The following is a 24,053-nucleotide window of genomic DNA, read 5'->3' on the forward strand; positions in this document are numbered from 1 at the left end:
TATTTGTATTTCACTGCAAGTATCATACTTTGAGTTCGAATTAATTTTAGTTCTTTTGTCTGCAGAAGATACATGTTAAAGCATATAAGCAAGTGTAGTAATGCCTCTATTTTCCGAAAATAAAGCTACACTAAATATAACTTTAACGATTCATAATATTTGTTATTAACGCCATGCCATGATATTCTCTAAAAACGGGGTCTTCTAGTAAACAAAGTGTTAGTGTCGCATTTTCATATCAATACTATAATTTGCATGCCCATGATGCGAAACAATGCTTATTCTGTCGGGAATTGATACCTCCCATGATGCATCAATACGAATCAAGCTCTCCGCCCGTCCCGCATAGCTCGATTCGCAGATTTTGACAGTCCATGCGAACAGATTAAGACTGTTTTCAAAACTACTTACTTACTTGAGTACATTTAAAGGCAGTCAATTCTACTTCCACTTCAAGTAGTTTTAAGGGATCATTTTCGTTGAGCATTAAAATATGGTCTCTTGCAGAGCGTGACGGTAAAAAAAATGTGTGTCTCAAATATTCAGCGGAAACCGCCGTACATTATGATACGAGACTCCTATATATGGCTTGGAATACAGCACCGATGCCTTATAATTCAGAGGCTGCTGTATCGAGAGCGTCCATGGCAGTTGATCGAATAACCATATGAGAAGATGGTCAATGATCGTTTACCTCTCTATTATAAATATTCTATTTCGGAGTGTTTCCTTGTATATCCCCGAAAGCGACGACATAGAGCCGATTATTACTGATCTCCCGGTGTGAGAATGAAACTCGTGAAAAGAAGCTTGTGATCTATAATGGATTACAGAATATTCCGATGTCAACGCTGACGTTCGCGAAAATGGTGCGATTCGTTATAGTTCTGATCTTGTGTGACTACCCCAAACAGTAGATTATCGACTATAAAACGTTTGTGTAGCTATAATTCGTATCCAAGTTGTTGAACTAAGACATATGACGCTAGAATCGAATGTAATACATAAAAACTTATTCAAATACCTAGTAAGAGTGAACATTACAACGTTGAGTCACTTGAAAAGTTGTAGTGGTAGCAGAATATTGTTTGTGAATCGATATGGTTAGTACCAGTTGCCTTGTTCGCACATTTAATGCTATTTATCGATATCGGATCGCCTTATGAAAAATCAGTGTGAGAACCAAGTGCGTGCCAACTGCCCTTTGTCGATGGAAAGAAACACCTGTCTCCAACATTGCTGCCAGAAAACAATATGTTTTCATGCAATACGCATATTTGCACGCCAAGTCCTGCTAATTTTGTTGTCCGTTCGTTTTTGTATCGACATTAAGTGTCTTGTATCGCTCCTTTGGCGATGGTATAATTTGCCGGAAAAAGTCAGCTCCTCAGATTAAGAATTAACCAGAGAACGGGCGCTTTCTTCGTGACCTTTCAATATTCACCTATGGTTTTGAATTCACAGCAAATGACATTATTGTTGCCGATATGTGAATTGCTATCGAAGATTCGTAGTAATGCTTTCGTCTGTTTTTAGGATGATATATTTCTCAAATAGTTTCCCAAAATGAGAGACTGTTATGGAAAGACACTTCGATCCGGATCCGCCAGTACAGGGATGTGTATACATCGCGTCGGGCTCTCACCGCTCCGAATTATATAGACTCGCAACGTTCGCCAGGTTTTCGAGATTATCATACCCAAAACGTGCAGATTTAGCATCTGACGGATATTACTGGCTAAGGTTCGAAGACAAAATTAGATGTTTCGGATGCAGTATTTCACTCGAAAAATGGGTTGAAAAGGATTCGAATGTAAGTTGTCATGAAGCGAGTTGTGTTCGAGACGTATTCAATATTCCCGTTGAAAGATCGAATTTCAGGAGTCTATTACGGGAGTTTAAGCTCCAAATCGAGACACCGCAAGTCAATAACAGCGACATAAAACTTGCGAATATCATTGACCGAGAACACGCGTGTTTGATTAAGAACCTCGACTTGAAAAGGGAATCGAAGTGACGCGAAAGTACTATAGTTGGTATCGTTATACGCCGTCCAATCACAGAAGGCCACGTCGCCCTAATTGCCACGCCTACATTGCTACATCATCCGCCCATTGCCGCACTTATGGGACGCCCCTTGCCGCATCATCCGCCCATTGCCGCACCTATATGACGCCCATTGCCACATCATCAGCCGCGCTCATGGCCACATTATCTGCCACGTCATCTGCGCCACATCATCAAGCGATACGCCTATAGTGCCACATCATCCATCCATTGCCACATCATCACCGCATTGATTGCCGCATCTATATGACGCGCAGCAGCCCGTCAACCAGCGCGATGTCGATTGCTGCACCTATGTCACTCATTGCCACGTCAAAACTTACCTTAGCTAGAATCGAACCTGGCTTGTTTGGGTATAATTTCACGTCGCTTACCACCAGGCTATTGAGCAAACTAGCCAGCAAAAGTCGATATTGCTTTGTGATGATGTTGATGTTGTTAGAGTATGTATGTTCACGAAGACTGCGATATCGCACGGATAAATGCATCATCACTAATTAATTACTGAAATGCGACTTGATATTAATAATCCCTAGAATAATATAAAATGCGATTTTGAGTGCAGACAGATCGCGGTTTCGATTTCCGAGGTCTCCACATTTAAGCCTTATTATCAGCTCGCAGTACAGCCGCTACCTGTATAATGTTTGCATGTCCGGTATAAGGGTATTTAACTCAGCACTATAATGCCAACGATCTAGCCGCAGGGGGCCCGGTTCGCGTCGCTATAACTAAACGAACACCTTTGCCGCAGGTACGCGATCCCCGACGTTATAATGATAGGGACAAATTAGCCGCATGAAAGCGAGTCTAATGAAAATAACGACAGACAACAAGTTAGTTGAAAAGTAAAACTAATCATGACCGATGCAAGACGGCGTGAAACAGCGCTTTCGCTCGATTCTTGTAGTGACCACATTTCCTACGATTCATTCCTTTTCATGTCACTAGAATTAGGGTGATGAAACCGACAGTGAAACGCCGCCGGCGTCTTATAACGTAATAGTGTAAGCTGCGTCGGGTGCTGCTATAATGTTAGGAGCGAATATAGTAGAAAGTCCACGTCTGGACACCTGTAAGCAGGTGCGCATACTACCGTAGTAAAACGCATAACAGAATTCAGGCAAAAGTCGATATTGCTTTGTGATGATTTTGATGTTGTTCCGTATCGATTGGGAAGATAGGACTCCTAATTTCTTAACTAACTACATAATCCCTAGTAACCTAGTCAGACGCATAACGGAATTTACGCAAAATCGGTATTGCTCTGCGATAATTTTGACCACTATGTTTTGATAATAACTTGCTTCCGAGAAATAAATAACATTCATTATACGTTAGATGATACTTTTCCTTGATATTCTATTATGTCTATCTAGGGCTAATGCGACATCACTATGTTGGCGACAGGCCTGATTTGAACACACTAATTTTGCGAATTAAACTTATCGCCCAACACGGACACTCAATGAAGAGCACCCTGGAGACCCACATAAATGCTCCACAATTCTTGACATATAATATACTGAGCATATAATAAGCTGACAAAACCTATACTTGAGTACTCCGAAATGTACAAGTACTTCACCTTTACACGACGTTTTTGTAAACTGAATACTAATTTTAATGAAAAATAAAAATTATGTACTCAAGTAGGTTTTTGTCTACACGCACCAACTACTCAAGTGTTTATGACACAGGAATGATTCATTAAGTATAGCGCAAGCAGGCCAAACCTATACTTGAGTACTCCAAAATGTACAAGTACTTCGCTATGTACTCCCACCACGTAAAAAGTGACTAGGTTTTAGACTACTTTATCGATTTTCGATGTTGCGCAAATACCACAAACTTGACTTGCTTTCAGAGCTGGCAACTAAATGCAAGACAGACTTTACGCAAAAGTCTCTATTCTGAAAATTTTAAGTTAATACTTATATATACTTATTTATACTGAGCATATAATAAGCTGACAAAACCTATACTTGAGTACTCCGAAATCTACAAGTACTTTACCTTTACACGACGTTTTTTTGTAAAATGAATACTAATTTTATTGAAAATTTAAAAAATAAAAAAGAGCGAAAAATTATGGCAAGTTGAGATCAAGTTACGGTACATTTTCGTATAGATTTGCACTAAATTTGGTTATAATTACACCACGCAGATGTTTTCGACATAAGATAAGCGTGAAGTGTACAAATTTCGAAGTTGCGCAAATACCACAAACTTTGCTTGCTTTCAGAGCCGGCAACTAAATGCAAGACAGACTTTATGCAAAAGTTGCTATTCTGAAAATTTTGCCAAGGTAATGGTTTAAAAACTTATACTTGAGCACTACGAAATGTACAAGTACTTTATCTTTACACGACGTTTTTTGTAAAATGAATACTAATTTTATTGAAAAAATAAAAAATAAAAAAGAGCGAAAAGTTACATTTTATCCCGGAACGCAACAAGAAAAATCGTATGAATTTGTAAACTACTTATTCATGACATAATAATAATTCTACTTGTACACTTTTTCATATTTTATAACACTTTAAGTAGTACCTAACAGTTTTAGTTTTAAATAAAATACGGAATATAAACTAATCGAAAAATTCGGTAACCAATTTCGCGTAGGCTATGCATACAAATGAGGAAAGTTACATCAACGCGTGTTAAACTAGTTGTATCGAGTTATCGAATGATTTTTTCCTTACATCAAAACAAGTAGTATGTGTACCTACATTAAAAAACGTATCTAAATGAGCTCCAGGGCATTGTGATTATGCAGCATACCAAATTTCATCACACATTTCATGATGGAACAAATTTAAAACTAACGAAGCTCTATAGCAACTTTTGCCTAAATCTGTTTTCGGTAGCGTGTACATATACATAGTCAGCTTTAATAACAGAATTACCGTGCTAATATGTGACTCCTCACCTTGAAACTTGGTACGTAGTTGTAGGACATTGTGATTACGCAGCATACCAAATTTCCTCACGCATTTCATAATGGAACAACTTTAAAACTAACGCGGCTCTACATCGACTTTTTGCGTACATCTGTTTTGCGAGGACGTATAGCACGTACCTATACATAGTCAACTTCAATAACGGAATTACCATGCTTAACATTGAATCCCAACTCTAAACTTGATACGTAGTTGTAGGACATTATGGCAATGCACCATGCTAAATTTCATCACACATCTAATGATGGAACACATTTAAAACTAACGCAGTCGAATACCGACTTTTACGCATATCTGTTTGCGTGAACATAGCATATACCTATACATAGTCAATTTTAATAGCAGAATTACCGTGTTAAACATTAAATTCCCACCTTGAAAGTTGGTACGCGGTTATAGGAGATTATAACAATGCACCATACCAAATCCCATCACACATTTCATGATGGAACAACTTTAAAACTAACGCGACTCTACATCGACTTTTTGCGTACATCTGTTTTGTGGGAGCGTATAGCACGTATCCATACATAGCCAACTTTAATAACGGAATTACCATGCTTAACATTGAATCCCAACTCTAAACTTGATACGTAGTTGTAGGACATTATGGCAATGCACCATGCTAAATTTCATCACATATCTAATGATGGAACACCTTTGAATCTATCGCAGTGAACACCGACTTTTACGCATATCTGTTTTTCGTGAACATAGCATATACCCATACATAGTCAATTTTAATAACATAATTAGCATGCTAAACAGCAAATTCTCACCTTGAACGTTGGTACGCAGTTGTAGGACATAATAACAATGCACCATACCAAATTTCGTCAGACATTTCATGATGTAACACCTTTAAAACCAACGCAGTTCTATACAGACTTTTGGCTGAATCTGTTTTTCCGTAGCGTAGCGTAGCGTAGCGTACCTATACATAGTCAACTTTAATAACGGAATTAGCATGTTAATAATCGACTCCCCACCTTGAAACTCGGTACACAGTTGTAAGACATTATGACAATGCACCATGTCAAATTTTGTTACGCATTTCATGATTGAACAACTTTAAAACTACGCATTTCATGATTGAACAACTTTAAAACTACGCATTTCATGATTGAACAACTTTAAAACTAACGCAGTTCCATACCGACTTTTGCGGGAGCGTAGCACGTACCTATGCATACTCAACTTTAATAACGGAATTACCGAGCTAAACATTGAATGTGCAACTTGAAGATTGGTTCCCAGATGTAGGACAGTATGACAATGGAACATATCAAATTTCATCACTCATTTCATGATGGAACACCTTTAAAACCAACGCAGTTCTATACCAACTTCGCGTTAATCTGTTTGCGGGAGCGTAGCACGTACCTATGCGTGATCAACTTGATAGATGAAATTACAGATGTAATTAAGTTTCAACACTTTTACAATTATTTGTCTTGCTTCCTATAACATCCCACTCGATGCCCTCGTTATTAGGCTGTAACCTCAGCCTGAGCTATGTCTTGAAGCCTACGGGACTCTGCAAATTGTTTCGATTTATTCTGTCCGTTTCAATTTAAGATAAGGAAAGCCATTTTATCAATGTATCGATGCCTACGGTACTCTACAAAATTTTCTGATTAATTCTTCCTATGCTTATTTATCATAAGAAAGATGATTTGACACCTAAAGTAAGGAAATGACTCGAGTCCAAGTCGAGTCAATATGATCGATGCTTGAGAGATCATTTTTGCTATTTTTCATTGACATAAGTCATTCTGGAGTGCGAAAACGCATTGTACGATATAGATGAAACTTGAGCAAATCCTAGGATCCTCATTTTCAAAGTAGCTTAGATCTCGAAATAAGCTCTGACTCGCTATTCTCCTCAAACCATGGAATTATCACGAGTATCACCTTCGATCGCTAAAGAAAAGTATGAAATTATATCCGAAGCATATTCCTTGACCAGGAATTTTATCATGTACGAACTCGACGGCTCATGCGTTAAGGTAAATACGAAAGCAGAGAGAACCTTACGTCGAGTTGGGGATGAAATGTTCGAGCGACATCGAACAGTCCTAAACGCAGTCTCCAAACGTCTCCGCTATAGTGATGTTGAAGTTAATTTAAAATATAAAGAATATTTACCCGATGAGCGAATGTTCCTGATGATAGCTGAGGAAATTTTCAAAGATACCAAAGAAAATTGGGGGAGGATTGTGTCCCTTTTTGTGCTCGGTAGCATTCTTGCTCGCAAGAACGAGGATGAACATCACGGGGAGCATATAGAAGCTATCATACAGACAGTTGGGAATTACATTGCTAGCAAAAGACGAAAGTGGATAGTGCGAAATGGAGGATGGGTGGGTGATTTACATGCCTTGCTTAGGATTTACAAATTATCTTTAGCATGAGATATATAGTGTATCTGCTCTCCAGAGCCCATGTCACCTCTCGATGATGAAATTCAGCTTTACCTTCTAATTCGGTTCCCAATTTATATTCTACGACACGATAACTTTCCTCCGTATGATCATTAAGGCTTCTATTTTTATTGCAGGACGGCTTTGTAGAATTCTTTGATAATACCGCTTTCGACTACAATAAAGTTTGGAAGGGACTCGTGTTTGTCGGAATCGGACTGACATCTATTGCAATAGCATTATCAAGATAATGGATGTTCGCATGTTTTATCTCATGTAATATTTTAAGAATATAATTCTTCATCGTTTAATCGCGGTCATTTTTCTGTAGGATGTATACAGTTTTTCTGAGAATACTCGAAAGATTGCCCCATAAGAAAACCTTCATTATACTTTTAATTTTTCAAATTTCTACAGCTACGTAAGGGAATTGTTAGGGTTACCCAGAATACGCTGCAGGTCAAATTTGATTCGAATACGAGCAGTATTGTGACAGAGATTTACGATAATGTAAAATAACCTACCTTATACGACATCAAATTTCGTCTTCTCTCCAAGTGGAAATATCATGTTCTATAATATTGTTTATACCGAACAAATATAAAATTGCCTATGCTGTTGCTTTGCAAGAATACTTCGCTCAGTAACCAATTTCTGGTGGATTCCAAATCGATATAGATAGAAATGCGGCATACTTTACGCTCCAATTCGATTCCCACACATTCCATATAATTACTAACAGAACCATTGAGTACCAGCCTTGAAATTTTGCGTAGTACTAGATGGCATGTATACAATTTCATGACATCCAACAGTACGACGGAGACTATCAAAATATCGAAAGGACCTAGAGTACTAACGTTTTACTTACTCGAAAATGACTACTTCTACCTTATTTTAAAGGATTCCTCGCTCAGAGCGAAATTTTATGTGGTTTTGGATACTATCCAAGATGTAGGCTCACTTTAATGGGTACTTCGTAAAATTCAAATATTGCGCAGTGAGAGTTCTCAAATTCTCGAAGTATTTTTGTTATTTTTATTGCGATAAGTCATTCTGCAGCGCGAAAATGCGTCGTATGATATAGATGAAACTAGCACCACTCATCAAGACCACTGAAAACAGTACATTTCAACATTTAGTAGCAGTAAATTACTAGTAAAGTACAAGAAGGTATGATTTCCGAGTGAGTTAAAAAGTAAGTATTGAAGGAATAGTTTACCTGAAAACCGAAAACTCTGAAATAGAAGTAGATGCAATGTTAATAGTTAATCACTTGATTAAGTATAGTGCAAGCAGATAAAACCTATACTTGAGTATTACAAAATGCACGAGTAAATCGCTATCAACTCCCTCCACGTAAAAAGTGACTACGGTTTAAGACTACTTTTACCGATACTCGACAGTTTCAGTTTTAGATAAAATTCGGAAACCAAGTAATTTCATAAACATAAGCTAATTAAATGAATTTACCCGAATGTACTATGCCGCGCTGATAAGATTAATTATAATCTACTTATCATGTTACAGCGATTTTTCTAGCGTAGAAAATCTTTAAAATGTAGTAAGCAGGCCAACTGAAGATATTCGTTGAGCTGAATAAACATAAAAAATACTCTAGACCACTTTATCGGTACTTTACAGTTTCAGTTTTAGATAAAAAAATTCTCTTTCGCCTATAATTACAACTCCCCGCTATCTAAACATGTTTAGAATATATTATTTGCGATGATACGAGCCCGTAAAGTACTCATGTAGCTTTTCGTAGGATATAGATGAAACTGACACCACTCACCAAGACCACTGGTCCACTGAAAAAAGTACATTGTAGCAGTAAAGTCCTACTCAAGTACAAGAAGTAATGATTTCCCAGTTAGTTGAAAAGTAAGTATTGAAGGTATAGTTTGCTGGAAAAAGCGAAAAACTCTGAAATAGAAGTAGATGCAGTGTAAATAGTTAATCACTTCATTAACTATAGTGCAAGCAGGCCAGACCTATACTTGAGTACTCCAAAATGTACAAGTACTTCGCTATGTACTCCCTCCACGTAAAAAGTGACTAGGTTTTAGAGTACTTTATCGGTACTCGACAGTTTCAGTTTTAGATAAAATTTGGTAAGACTTTAAATTTTAAAGTAGTTTGAGCTTACGTTTGTATCACCTTGACAAGTAACATTATCAGACATGAAAATGATACTATCACCTAATATAGAAGTTAACACGCGTCAATGTGCTTCGGAATTCACGAGAAATTGCTTACTAAGAGAAGTATATTCCTGTATACACAATAGTGGAGAGAATCTTTAAAATGTAGTAAGCAGGCCGATGGGTATTCGTTGAGTTGTATAGGCATAAAAAACATTCCCGCGCGCCTTAGTATTAGGTGGTAGGGTTAGGAAGTGTTTTGTTTAAGAGCGCGCGGGAATGTTTTTTATGCCTATACAACTCAACGAATACCCATCGGCCTGCTTACTACATTTTAAAGATTCTCTCCACTATTGTGTATACAGGAATATACTTCTCTTAGTAAGCAATTTCTCGTGAATTCCGAAGCACATTGACGCGTGTTAACTTCTATATTAGGTGATAGTATCATTTTCATGTCTGATAATGTTACTTGTCAAGGTGATACAAACGTAAGCTCAAACTACTTTAAAATTTAAAGTCTTACCAAATTTTATCTAAAACTGAAACTGTCGAGTACCGATAAAGTACTCTAAAACCTAGTCACTTTTTACGTGGAGGGAGTACATAGCGAAGTACTTGTACATTTTGGAGTACTCAAGTATAGGTCTGGCCTGCTTGCACTATAGTTAATGAAGTGATTAACTATTTACACTGCATCTACTTCTATTTCAGAGTTTTTCGCTTTTTCCAGCAAACTATACCTTCAATACTTACTTTTCAACTAACTGGGAAATCATTACTTCTTGTACTTGAGTAGGACTTTACTGCTACAATGTACTTTTTTCAGTGGACCAGTGGTCTTGGTGAGTGGTGTCAGTTTCATCTATATCCTACGAAAAGCTACATGAGTACTTTACGGGCTCGTATCATCGCAAATAATATATTCTAAACATGTTTAGATAGCGGGGAGTTGTAATTATAGGCGAAAGAGAATTTTTTTATCTAAAACTGAAACTGTAAAGTACCGATAAAGTGGTCTAGAGTATTTTTTATGTTTATTCAGCTCAACGAATATCTTCAGTTGGCCTGCTTACTACATTTTAAAGATTTTCTACGCTAGAAAAATCGCTGTAACATGATAAGTAGATTATAATTAATCTTATCAGCGCGGCATAGTACATTCGGGTAAATTCATTTAATTAGCTTATGTTTATGAAATTACTTGGTTTCCGAATTTTATCTAAAACTGAAACTGTCGAGTATCGGTAAAAGTAGTCTTAAACCGTAGTCACTTTTTACGTGGAGGGAGTTGATAGCGATTTACTCGTGCATTTTGTAATACTCAAGTATAGGTTTTATCTGCTTGCACTATACTTAATCAAGTGATTAACTATTAACATTGCATCTACTTCTATTTCAGAGTTTTCGGTTTTCAGGTAAACTATTCCTTCAATACTTACTTTTTAACTCACTCGGAAATCATACCTTCTTGTACTTTACTAGTAATTTACTGCTACTAAATGTTGAAATGTACTGTTTTCAGTGGTCTTGATGAGTGGTGCTAGTTTCATCTATATCATACGACGCATTTTCGCGCTGCAGAATGACTTATCGCAATAAAAATAACAAAAATACTTCGAGAATTTGAGAACTCTCACTGCGCAATATTTGAATTTTACGAAGTACCCATTAAAGTGAGCCTACATCTTGGATAGTATCCAAAACCACATAAAATTTCGCTCTGAGCGAGGAATCCTTTAAAATAAGGTAGAAGTAGTCATTTTCGAGTAAGTAAAACGTTAGTACTCTAGGTCCTTTCGATATTTTGATAGTCTCCGTCGTACTGTTGGATGTCATGAAATTGTATACATGCCATCTAGTACTACGCAAAATTTCAAGGCTGGTACTCAATGGTTCTGTTAGTAATTATATGGAATGTGTGGGAATCGAATTGGAGCGTAAAGTATGCCGCATTTCTATCTATATCGATTTGGAATCCACCAGAAATTGGTTACTGAGCGAAGTATTCTTGCAAAGCAACAGCATAGGCAATTTTATATTTGTTCGGTATAAACAATATTATAGAACATGATATTTCCACTTGGAGAGAAGACGAAATTTGATGTCGTATAAGGTAGGTTATTTTACATTATCGTAAATCTCTGTCACAATACTGCTCGTATTCGAATCAAATTTGACCTGCAGCGTATTCTGGGTAACCCTAACAATTCCCTTACGTAGCTGTAGAAATTTGAAAAATTAAAAGTATAATGAAGGTTTTCTTATGGGGCAATCTTTCGAGTATTCTCAGAAAAACTGTATACATCCTACAGAAAAATGACCGCGATTAAACGATGAAGAATTATATTCTTAAAATATTACATGAGATAAAACATGCGAACATCCATTATCTTGATAATGCTATTGCAATAGATGTCAGTCCGATTCCGACAAACACGAGTCCCTTCCAAACTTTATTGTAGTCGAAAGCGGTATTATCAAAGAATTCTACAAAGCCGTCCTGCAATAAAAATAGAAGCCTTAATGATCATACGGAGGAAAGTTATCGTGTCGTAGAATATAAATTGGGAACCGAATTAGAAGGTAAAGCTGAATTTCATCATCGAGAGGTGACATGGGCTCTGGAGAGCAGATACACTATATATCTCATGCTAAAGATAATTTGTAAATCCTAAGCAAGGCATGTAAATCACCCACCCATCCTCCATTTCGCACTATCCACTTTCGTCTTTTGCTAGCAATGTAATTCCCAACTGTCTGTATGATAGCTTCTATATGCTCCCCGTGATGTTCATCCTCGTTCTTGCGAGCAAGAATGCTACCGAGCACAAAAAGGGACACAATCCTCCCCCAATTTTCTTTGGTATCTTTGAAAATTTCCTCAGCTATCATCAGGAACATTCGCTCATCGGGTAAATATTCTTTATATTATAAATTAACTTCAACATCACTATAGCGGAGACGTTTGGAGACTGCGTTTAGGACTGTTCGATGTCGCTCGAACATTTCATCCCCAACTCGACGTAAGGTTCTCTCTGCTTTCGTATTTACCTTAACGCATGAGCCGTCGAGTTCGTACATGATAAAATTCCTGGTCAAGGAATATGCTTCGGATATAATTTCATACTTTTCTTTAGCGATCGAAGGTGATACTCGTGATAATTCCATGGTTTGAGGAGAATAGCGAGTCAGAGCTTATTTCGAGATCTAAGCTACTTTGAAAATGAGGATCCTAGGATTTGCTCAAGTTTCATCTATATCGTACAATGCGTTTTCGCACTCCAGAATGACTTATGTCAATGAAAAATAGCAAAAATGATCTCTCAAGCATCGATCATATTGACTCGACTTGGACTCGAGTCATTTCCTTACTTTAGGTGTCAAATCATCTTTCTTATGATAAATAAGCATAGGAAGAATTAATCAGAAAATTTTGTAGAGTACCGTAGGCATCGATACATTGATAAAATGGCTTTCCTTATCTAAATTGAAACGGACAGAATAAATCGAAACAATTTGCAGAGTCCCGTAGGCTTCAAGACATAGCTCAGGCTGAGGTTACAGCCTAATAACGAGGGCATCGAGTGGGATGTTATAGGAAGCAAGACAAATAATTGTAAAAGTGTTGAAACTTAATTACATCTGTAATTTCATCACTCAAGTTGATCACGCATAGGTACGTGCTACGCTCCCGCAAACAGATTAACGCGAAGTTGGTATAGAACTGCGTTGGTTTTAAAGGTGTTCCATCATGAAATGAGTGATGAAATTTGATATGTTCCATTGTCATACTGTCCTACATCTGGGAACCAATCTTCAAGTTGCACATTCAATGTTTAGCTCGGTAATTCCGTTATTAAAGTTGAGTATGCATAGGTACGTGCTACGCTCCCGCAAAAGTCGGTATGGAACTGCGTTAGTTTCAAAGTTGTTCAATCATGAAATGCGTAGTTTTAAAGTTGTTCAATCATGAAATGCGTAGTTTTAAAGTTGTTCAATCATGAAATGCGTAACAAAATTTGACATGGTGCATTGTCATAATGTCTTACAACTGTGTACCGAGTTTCAAGGTGGGGAGTCGATTATTAACATGCTAATTCCGTTATTAAAGTTGACTATGTATAGGTACGTGCTACGCTACGGAAAAACAGATTCAGCCAAAAGTCTGTATAGAACTGCGTTGGTTTTAAAGGTGTTACATCATGAAATGTCTGACGAAATTTGGTATGGTGCATTGTTATTATGTCCTACAACTGCGTACCAACGTTCAAGGTGAGAATTTGCTGTTTAGCATGCTAATTATGTTATTAAAATTGACTATGTATGGGTATATGCTATGTTCACGAAAAACAGATATGCGTAAAAGTCGGTGTTCACTGCGATAGATTCAAAGGTGTTCCATCATTAGATATGTGATGAAATTTAGCATGGTGCATTGCCATAATGTCCTACAACTACGTATCAAGTTTAGAGTTGGGATTCAATGTTAAGCATGGTAATTCCGTTATTAAAGTTGGCTATGTATGGATACGTGCTATACGCTCCCACAAAACAGATGTACGCAAAAAGTCGATGTAGAGTCGCGTTAGTTTTAAAGTTGTTCCATCATGAAATGTGTGATGGGATTTGGTATGGTGCATTGTTATAATCTCCTATAACCGCGTACCAACTTTCAAGGTGGGAATTTAATGTTTAACACGGTAATTCTGCTATTAAAATTGACTATGTATAGGTATATGCTATGTTCACGCAAACAGATATGCGTAAAAGTCGGTATTCGACTGCGTTAGTTTTAAATGTGTTCCATCATTAGATGTGTGATGAAATTTAGCATGGTGCATTGCCATAATGTCCTACAACTACGTATCAAGTTTAGAGTTGGGATTCAATGTTAAGCATGGTAATTCCGTTATTGAAGTTGACTATGTATAGGTACGTGCTATACGTCCTCGCAAAACAGATGTACGCAAAAAGTCGATGTAGAGCCGCGTTAGTTTTAAAGTTGTTCCATTATGAAATGCGTGAGGAAATTTGGTATGCTGCGTAATCACAATGTCCTACAACTACGTACCAAGTTTCAAGGTGAGGAGTCACATATTAGCACGGTAATTCTGTTATTAAAGCTGACTATGTATATGTACACGCTACCGAAAACAGATTTAGGCAAAAGTTGCTATAGAGCTTCGTTAGTTTTAAATTTGTTCCATCATGAAATGTGTGATGAAATTTGGTATGCTGCATAATCACAATGCCCTGGAGCTCATTTAGATACGTTTTTTAATGTAGGTACACATACTACTTGTTTTGATGTAAGGAAAAAATCATTCGATAACTCGATACAACTAGTTTAACACGCGTTGATGTAACTTTCCTCATTTGTATGCATAGCCTACGCGAAATTGGTTACCGAATTTTTCGATTAGTTTATATTCCGTATTTTATTTAAAACTAAAACTGTTAGGTACTACTTAAAGTGTTATAAAATGTGAAAAAGTGTACAAGTAGAATTATTATTATGTCATGAATAAGTAGTTTACAAATTCATACGATTTTTCTTGTTGCGTTCCGGGATAAAATGTAACTTTTCGCTCTTTTTTATTTTTTATTTTTTCAATAAAATTAGTATTCATTTTACAAAAAACGTCGTGTAAAGATAAAGTACTTGTACATTTCGTAGTGCTCAAGTATAAGTTTTTAAACCATTACCTTGGCAAAATTTTCAGAATAGCAACTTTTGCATAAAGTCTGTCTTGCATTTAGTTGCCGGCTCTGAAAGCAAGCACAGTTTGTGGTATTTGCGCAACTTCGAAATTTGTACACTTCACGCTTATCTTATGTCGAAAACATCTGCGTGGTGTAATTATAACCAAATTTAGTGCAAATCTATACGAAAATGTACCGTAACTTGATCTCAACTTGCCATAATTTTTCGCTCTTTTTTATTTTTTAAATTTTCAATAAAATTAGTATTCATTTTACAAAAAACGTCGTGTAAAGGTAAAGTACTTGTAGATTTCGGAGTACTCAAGTATAGGTTTTGTCAGCTTATTATATGCTCAGTATAAATAAGTATATATAAGTATTAACTTAAAATTTTCAGAATAGAGACTTTTGCGTAAAGTCTGTCTTGCATTTAGTTGCCAGCTCTGACAGCAAGTCAAGTTTGTGGTATTTGCGCAACATCGAAAATCGATAAAGTAGTCTAAAACCTAGTCACTTTTTACGTGGTGGGAGTACATAGCGAAGTACTTGTACATTTTGGAGTACTCAAGTATAGGTTTGGCCTGCTTGCGCTATACTTAATGAATCATTCCTGTGTCATAAACACTTGAGTAGTTGGTGCGTGTAGACAAAAACCTACTTGAGTATATAATTTTTATTTTTCATTAAAATTAGTATTCAGTTTACAAAAACGTCGTGTAAAGGTGAAGTACTTGTACATTTCGGAGTACTCAAGTATAGGTTTTGTCAGCTTATTATATGCTCAGTATATTATATGTCAAGAATTGTGGAGCATTTATGTGGGTCTCCAGGGTGCTCTTCATTGAGTGTCCGTGTTGGGCGATAAGTTTAATTCGCAAAATTAGTGTGTTCAAATCAGGCCTGTCGCCAACATAGTGATGTCGCATTAGCCCTGAATAGACATAATAGAATATCAAGGAAAAGTATCATCTAACGTATAATGAATGTTATTTATTTCTCGGAAGCAAGTTATTATCAAAACATAGTGGTCAAAATTATCGCAGAGCAATACCGATTTTGCGTAAATTCCGTTATGCGTCTGACTAGGTTACTAGGGATTATGTAGTTAGTTAAGAAATTAGGAGTCCTATCTTCCCAATCGATACGGAACAACATCAAAATCATCACAAAGCAATATCGACTTTTGCCTGAATTCTGTTATGCGTTTTACTACGGTAGTATGCGCACCTGCTTACAGGTGTCCAGACGTGGACTTTCTACTATATTCGCTCCTAACATTATAGCAGCACCCGACGCAGCTTACACTATTACGTTATAAGACGCCGGCGGCGTTTCACTGTCGGTTTCATCACCCTAATTCTAGTGACATGAAAAGGAATGAATCGTATGAAATGTGGTCACTACAAGAATCGAGCGAAAGCGCTGTTTCACGCCGTCTTGCATCGGTCATGATTAGTTTTACTTTTCAACTAACTTGTTGTCTGTCGTTATATTCATTAGACTCGCTTTCATGCGGCTAATTTGTCCCTATCATTATAACGTCGGGGATCGCGTACCTGCGGCGAAGGTGTTCGTTTAATTATAGCGACGCGTACCGGGCCCCCTGCGGCTAGATCGTTGGCATTATAGTGCTGAGTTAAATACCCTTATACCGGACATGCAAACATTATACAGGTAGCGGCTGTACTGCGAGCTGATAATAAGGCTTAAAATGTGGAGACCTCGGAAATCGAAACCGCGATATGTCTGCACTCAAAATCGCATTTTATATTATTCTAGGGATTATTAATATCAAGTCGCATTTCAGTAATTAATTAGTGATGATGCATTTATCCGTGCGATATCGCAGTCTTCGTGAACATACATACTCTAACAACATCAACATCATCACAAAGCAATATTGACTTTTGCTGGCTAGTTTGCTCAATAGCCTGGTGGTAAGCGACGTGAAATTATACCCAAACAAGCCAGGTTCGATTCTAGCTAAGGTAAGTTTTGACGTGGCAATGAGTGACATAGGTGCAGCAATCGACATCGCGCTGGTTGACGGGCTGCTGCGCGTCATATAGATGCGGCAATCAATGCGGTGATGATGTGGCAATGGATGGATGATGTGGCACTATAGGCGTGGCGCTTGATGATGTGGCGCAGATGACGTGGCAGATGATGTGGCAATGAGTGCGGCTGATGATGTGGCAATGGGCGTCATATAGGTGCGGCAATGGGCGGATGATGCGGCAAGGGGCGTCCCATAAGTGCGGCAATGGGCGGATGATGTAGCAATGTATGCGTGGCAATTAGGGCGACGTGGCCTTCTGTGATTGGACGGCGTATAACGATACCAACTATACTACTCGCGAAACATTCAAGAAATGGCCTAGCTATCCAATACCCCAGACAGTAGGCGAGTTGGCGAAACAAGGGTTTTTCTATCTCGGTAACTTAGACAGAACGCAGTGCTTTAGCTGCTTCGATGTTCTTCGCAATTGGAAACCCATAGACGACGTATCGGAAATACACATTACACATTTTCCAAAATGTACTTCCGCACGTGGTAGCTTTTCAGGAAATATCGCACTAGCAGAGCAAGACCGCCTTAATTTGGATGACTTACTTCACGAGAAAATACGACGGCTCACTATCAATGTGAAAGAACCAGATGAGCCCTCCGAGGATGAAAAACACTACCTTGCTGAGCTATTCCCTTGCCTTAACCCCGCGAATCCTGTAATGCCGTCCTTGTCACGAAGAATAGCAACCTTCGACGAAGGTTGGGATCCCGCTAAAATCAATGCTAGCGTTGAGCAATTAGCAAATGCGCGGTTTTATTACATCGATTCGGACAAGACGAAATGTTTTTACTACAATGGTGGACTTCGGTGGGACCGGACAGACGAGGTTTGGACGGAACATGCTAAATGGTTTCCGCAATGCGAGTACGTACTTCGTATGAAAGGTATCGAATTCGGGCGACGCATCGAAAACACATATCCAAATCTCAACCGTCCGATTATTAGAAACCCCATCACGAAGTTGGAGTTGACTAAACGACAAAATGTTCTGCGAAATCGTCAATCAAACGATGGATCACCGTTGAATTGCATCGAAAATGGGAGAGGCCGTGACGTGTAAACGATGTGAAATAAACATAAATGAATATGACTATAGCATGTGGACATCTTTGCATTGTTTCTAGACTTGTGGGACTGACGTAGAGCGCAGTGGTGGCAGTCATGAAGTACTTCTATTTTTTTCTCAGAATTGTGGTAGGTTTTACCTAATTACACTACATACTCAAGTGCCTTGTGTTGCACTACTTCTATTTCTATCAGTTTTACAACCAGTTAGAATGTCCCGTCTAATCCAACTCATAGAAATAGAAGTAGTTCAACACAGAGCACTTGAGTATGTAGTGTAATTAGGTAAAACCTACCACAATTCTGAGAAAAAAATAGAAGTACTTCATGACTGCCACCACTGCGTTCTACGTCAGTCCCACAAGTCTAGAAACAATGCAAAGATGTCCACATGCTATAGTCATATTCATTTATGTTTATTTCACATCGTTTACACGTCACGGCCTCTCCCATTTTCGATTCAATTCAACGGTGATCCATCGTTTGATTGACGATTTCGCAGAACATTTTGTCGTTTAGTCAACTCCAACTTCATGATGGGGTTTCTAATAATCGGACGGTTGAGATTTGGATATGTGTTTTCGATGCGTCGCCCGAATTCGATACCTTTCATACGAAGTACGTACTCGCATTGCGGAAACCATTTAGCATGTTCCGTCCAAACCTCGTCTGTCCGGTCCCACCGAAGTCCACCATTGCAGTAAAAACATTTCGTCTTGTCCGAATCGATGTAATAAAACCGCGCATTTGCTAATTGCTCAACGCTAGCATTGATTTTAGCGGGATCCCAACCTTCGTCGAAGGTTGCTATTCTTCGTGACAAGGACGACATTACAGGATTCGCGGGGTTAAGGCAAGGGAATAGCTCAGCAAGGTAGTGTTTTTCATCCTCGGAGGGCTCATCTGGTTCTTTCACATTGATAGTGAGCCGTCGTATTTTCTCGTGAAGTAAGTCATCCAAATTACCGCGGTCTTGCTCTGCTAGTGCGATATTTCCTGAAAAGCTACCACGTGCGGAAGTACATTTTGGAAAATGTGTAATGTGTATTTCCGATACGTCGTCTATGGGTTTCCAATTGCGAAGAACATCGAAGCAGCTAAAGCACTGCGTTCTGTCTAAGTTACCGAGATAGAAAAACCCTTGTTTCGCCAACTCGCCTACTGTCTTGGGTATTGGATAGCTAGGCCATTTCTTGAATTTTCGCGTCACTTCGATTCCCTTTTCAAGTCGAGGTTCTTAATCAAACACGCGTGTTCTCGGTCAATGATATTCGCAAGTTTTATGTCGCTGTTATTGACTTGCGGTGTCTCGATTTGGAGCTTAAACTCCCGTAATAGACTCCTGAAATTCGATCTTTCAACGGGAATATTGAATACGTCTCGAACACAACTCGCTTCATGACAACTTACATTCGAATCCTTTTCAACCCATTTTTCGAGTGAAATACTGCATCCGAAACATTTAATTTTGTCTTCGAACCTTAGCCAGTAATATCCGTCAGATGCTAAATCTGCACGTTTTGGGTATGATAATCTCGAAAACCTGGCGAACTTTGCGAGTCTATATAATTCGGAGCGGTGAGAACCCGACGCGATGTATACACATCCCTGTACTGGCGGATCCGGATCGAAGTGTCTTTCCATAACAGTCTCTCATTTTGGGAAACTATTTGAGAAATATATCATCCTAAAAACAGACGAAAGCATTACTACGAATCTTCGATAGCAATTCACATATCGGCAACAATAATGTCATTTGCTGTGAATTCAAAACCATAGGTGAATATTGAAAGGTCACGAAGAAAGCGCCCGTTCTCTGGTTAATTCTTAATCTGAGGAGCTGACTTTTTCCGGCAAATTATACCATCGCCAAAGGAGCGATACAAGACACTTAATGTCGATACAAAAACGAACGGACAACAAAATTAGCAGGAATTGGCGTGCAAATATGCGTATTGCATGAAAACATATTGTTTTCTGGCAGCAATGTTGGAGACAGGTGTTTCTTTCCATCGACAAAGGGCAGTTGGCACGCACTTGGTTCTCACACTGATTTTTCATAAGGCGATCCGATATCGATAAATAGCATTAAATGTGCGAACAAGGCAACTGGTACTAACCATATCGATTCACAAACAATATTCTGCTACCACTACAACTTTTCAAGTGACTCAACGTTGTAATGTTCACTCTTACTAGGTATTTGAATAAGTTTTTATGTATTACATTCGATTCTAGCGTCATATGTCTTAGTTCAACAACTTGGATACGAATTATAGCTACACAAACGTTTTATAGTCGATAATCTACTGTTTGGGGTAGTCACACAAGATCAGAACTATAACGAATCGCACCATTTTCGCGAACGTCAGCGTTGACATCGGAATATTCTGTAATCCATTATAGATCACAAGCTTCTTTTCACGAGTTTCATTCTCACACCGGGAGATCAGTAATAATCGGCTCTATGTCGTCGCTTTCGGGGATATACAAGGAAACACTCCGAAATAGAATATTTATAATAGAGAGGTAAACGATCATTGACCATCTTCTCATATGGTTATTCGATCAACTGCCATGGACGCTCTCGATACAGCAGCCTCTGAATTATAAGGCATCGGTGCTGTATTCCAAGCCATATATAGGAGTCTCGTATCATAATGTACGGCGGTTTCCGCTGAATATTTGAGACACACATTTTTTTTACCGTCACGCTCTGCAAGAGACCATATTTTAATGCTCAACGAAAATGATCCCTTAAAACTACTTGAAGTGGAAGTAGAATTGACTGCCTTTAAATGTACTCAAGTAAGTAAGTAGTTTTGAAAACAGTCTTAATCTGTTCGCATGGACTGTCAAAATCTGCGAATCGAGCTATGCGGGACGGGCGGAGAGCTTGATTCGTATTGATGCATCATGGGAGGTATCAATTCCCGACAGAATAAGCATTGTTTCGCATCATGGGCATGCAAATTATAGTATTGATATGAAAATGCGACACTAACACTTTGTTTACTAGAAGACCCCGTTTTTAGAGAATATCATGGCATGGCGTTAATAACAAATATTATGAATCGTTAAAGTTATATTTAGTGTAGCTTTATTTTCGGAAAATAGAGCGGCATTACTACACTTGCTTATATGCTTTAACATGCATCTTCTGCAGACAAAAGAACTAAAATTAATTCGAACTCAAAGTATGATACTTGCAGTGAAATACAAATACCACTTCTTAAAATCGGAAAATATATTGCATGTCTTTTGTCCATAAAACTTCAAAGGTGATCTGCTAAATCAGGTGTAACGTTAAAAAAAGCTGAATTTTCCAGATTAGCATAGGTAATTGCTAGATTACGAATCGGTAGTTTTAAACGTTATGGTGGGCCATATTTACTGTGATGAAATATTTGATATGGGCGACAATGCGGTGTGATAGGAACCAAACAATCCGGTACCTAAATTATATTCACTGATACTTTCATCAAAACATATTTGTCACTTCATCACTACTATGCGCGAAGCGCAACAAAATATCTGGGCTTTACATGACTTTTATAAATATTAAATCTTGTTCCTCCATGAAAACAGTCCCGAAATTCCTCAGCCTAGCTTTCGTATTGGGGGATAAAACTACTTCTACTTGACAAACTGAAAATAGCGAACAGTAAGTAAGTAGATCACAAAATATTACGAAGTAGAAATAGAAGTAGACAAAATCAGATCTACTTGAGTAAGTACCAGAAGTACAGCAAAACTACTTGAGTACTTCCAAAAAGTAGAAGTACTTCGTTACTGACCACCTCTGACCGTTACTGTATTGTAGCTGTTCTTGGGAGAATTTAGTGTGTCATTGTCAGTTTATTAATATTTTCATCGTTTCAAAACACTATACAGAACTGCGATACAATGAAAGACATAAGGTGTCGAAACGAGTTGGAGCTTGGAGTAGTGTTTGAAATCAGACACCCACCTTGGTATAGGTAAAGTAGAAAAGAGGAACGCACACCGAATGAAAACTAAAGCAAACAATAGGAAAGGTAATCGACAAAATGAGGTGGCATGGGATGGAAAGCTAGATCGATATGTTAGGTCGTGGTCCGATAATCGGACTAGTATTCTAGTGCAAAAAGTAGAAGTACTTCGTTACTGACCACCTCTGACCGTTACTGTAGCCTATTGTAGCTGTTCTTGGGAGAATTTAGTGTATCATTGTCAGTTTATTAATATTTTCATCGTTTCAAAACACTATACAAAACTGCGATACAATGAAAGACATAAGGTGTCGAAACGAGTTGGAGCTTGGAGTAGCCTTTGAAATCAGACACCCACCTTGGCATAGGTAAAGTAGAATGTACAATGCATGTCGATCGCCGCTTCATCGCAATGTTTTTTCCAATAACGCTTTGTGCTTGGTATTGTAGCATGGTACGAATGTTCGACTATATTTTCAGACTGCGCATGATTGTTTCCTGGTATGAAGGATTGTTTACCGCGGCGAACCGTCCAAAGATCGCACCGTCGTAATCAATATTCACATTTCCACCAAATCCAAACCAAATCACATACACCAAATCGCCTTTTAGAGCGTTAGCCGATAACGACAAATCTTGTATTATTGCTGCCTTAAAAGATGGTTCGCTTGCAAAATTGAAAATATTAAGAATGAAATTTACATATCTCAATATATTGAAAATATGTCCTGCTGGAGTTGATATCATGGCGGGTAGAGTTTGATTCGTTGTTTGTGATATTCATGGGGCTTGTAGACTACTAATACGGTCATTTACACCAGGATGATTTTCGTCATTTGTGTCCCGTAGCTACCGACTTGTAGCACTGCCCACTTCTGAGCTTCTAGAAGGCGTCGCTTACACGGATTATATGAAAAATAGGAGCCGGATCACCGATTCATTGCACCATACTTCACAAGCGATTGTGGACAGAGACAGTGGGAATGTGGGTCGCAGGCTATAATCACTCAGCAAGTACGTCTACTTGCCTAGAGATAAGTTTTTAATCACTCGAATATGACGCCAAATATTCCCAAACTCGTATTCGGCGAAATTTAGCCATACCACCAGTATCCTACGAAACGAGGCGAACTTTTCCGATACGTCAGCGTACAATGGAATCGAGTATCGTATAGTTCTCGACACAGGAACCACATCGATGGAAGAGTCACGAGTCAGAAGGAAATGACTACGTTGATGTAATTAATCTAAACGAGTATTTTAAACCCCGACTGACATCACCGTATCACGCTCGATCGATCACGGCTGATTTATGGCCATCACTTGCTAGCGCAATTATACCGCCAGTACCATGTAAAATTTGAAAAATCCGGGTCCAGATAAGCGTAAATCCAAATGCAATCCAGTAAAAATTATCCAATACGCTGTACTCCCATCCGAATTCACGCTTATATGTATAGTATACGAGCCCCGATTCGTCGGCGTACAATGGAATCGAGTATCGTAGTACTCGATACAGGAACCACATCGGTGCAAGAGTCACGAGTCAGAAGAAAAATGACTACTCTGATGTGATTGATATAAACGAGTATTTTGAACTCCGACTGACATCATCGCATCACGCTTGATCGACCACGGCTGA

General features: G+C 38.3%; 3 protein-coding genes and 2 long non-coding RNA genes across 8 annotated transcripts in view; 3 read left to right on the forward strand and 2 right to left on the reverse strand.

Annotated features, from left to right (window-relative positions):
- The window catches only part of LOC145438166 (uncharacterized), a 357,286-nt gene that overhangs the window by 309,210 nt on the left and 24,023 nt on the right, over window positions 1–24,053 (reverse strand). The window lies entirely within an intron of this gene.
- LOC145438169 (uncharacterized) overlaps window positions 1–24,053 on the forward strand; it is a 373,612-nt gene that overhangs the window by 119,171 nt on the left and 230,388 nt on the right. The window lies entirely within an intron of this gene.
- The window catches only part of LOC145438144 (uncharacterized), a 119,861-nt gene that overhangs the window by 65,331 nt on the left and 30,477 nt on the right, over window positions 1–24,053 (forward strand). The window lies entirely within an intron of this gene.
- On the forward strand, window positions 6,023–7,764 carry LOC145437060 (induced myeloid leukemia cell differentiation protein Mcl-1 homolog). Its single transcript, XM_080314233.1, has 2 exons — window positions 6,023–7,393; window positions 7,591–7,764. The coding sequence occupies exons 1-2, from the start codon at window positions 6,923–6,925 to the stop codon at window positions 7,702–7,704; spliced, it is 585 nt and encodes a 194-aa protein (XP_080170359.1). The 5' UTR covers window positions 6,023–6,922; the 3' UTR covers window positions 7,705–7,764.
- LOC145437061 (induced myeloid leukemia cell differentiation protein Mcl-1 homolog) lies at window positions 11,927–12,510 on the reverse strand. Its single transcript, XM_080314234.1, has 2 exons — window positions 12,298–12,510; window positions 11,927–12,100 (listed from the first exon to the last, which is right to left on the reverse strand). Exons 1-2 carry the CDS (start codon window positions 12,499–12,501, stop codon window positions 11,987–11,989), a joined length of 318 nt encoding a protein of 105 aa, XP_080170360.1. The 5' UTR covers window positions 12,502–12,510; the 3' UTR covers window positions 11,927–11,986.

The sequence above is a fragment of the Botryllus schlosseri genome, chromosome 4 (assembly GCF_051294905.1).
Source record: "Botryllus schlosseri isolate E-star chromosome 4, Bs_hap1, whole genome shotgun sequence".
Taxonomy (NCBI): Eukaryota; Metazoa; Chordata; class Ascidiacea; order Stolidobranchia; family Styelidae; genus Botryllus; species Botryllus schlosseri.

Bases quoted from the DNA above. Each gene is read 5' to 3' on its own strand.
- LOC145437061 (XM_080314234.1), bottom strand. From the start codon at position 12,501: ATGTTCCTGATGATAGCTGAGGAAATTTTCAAAGATACCAAAGAAAAT. The intron at 12,101-12,297 runs GTGGGTGATTTA...TTTTTATTGCAG, and splicing joins TAGTGCGAAATGGAGGATGG to GACGGCTTTGTAGAATTCTT.
- LOC145437060 (XM_080314233.1), top strand. From the start codon at position 6,923: ATGGAATTATCACGAGTATCACCTTCGATCGCTAAAGAAAAGTATGAA. The intron at 7,394-7,590 runs GTGGGTGATTTA...TTTTTATTGCAG, and splicing joins TAGTGCGAAATGGAGGATGG to GACGGCTTTGTAGAATTCTT.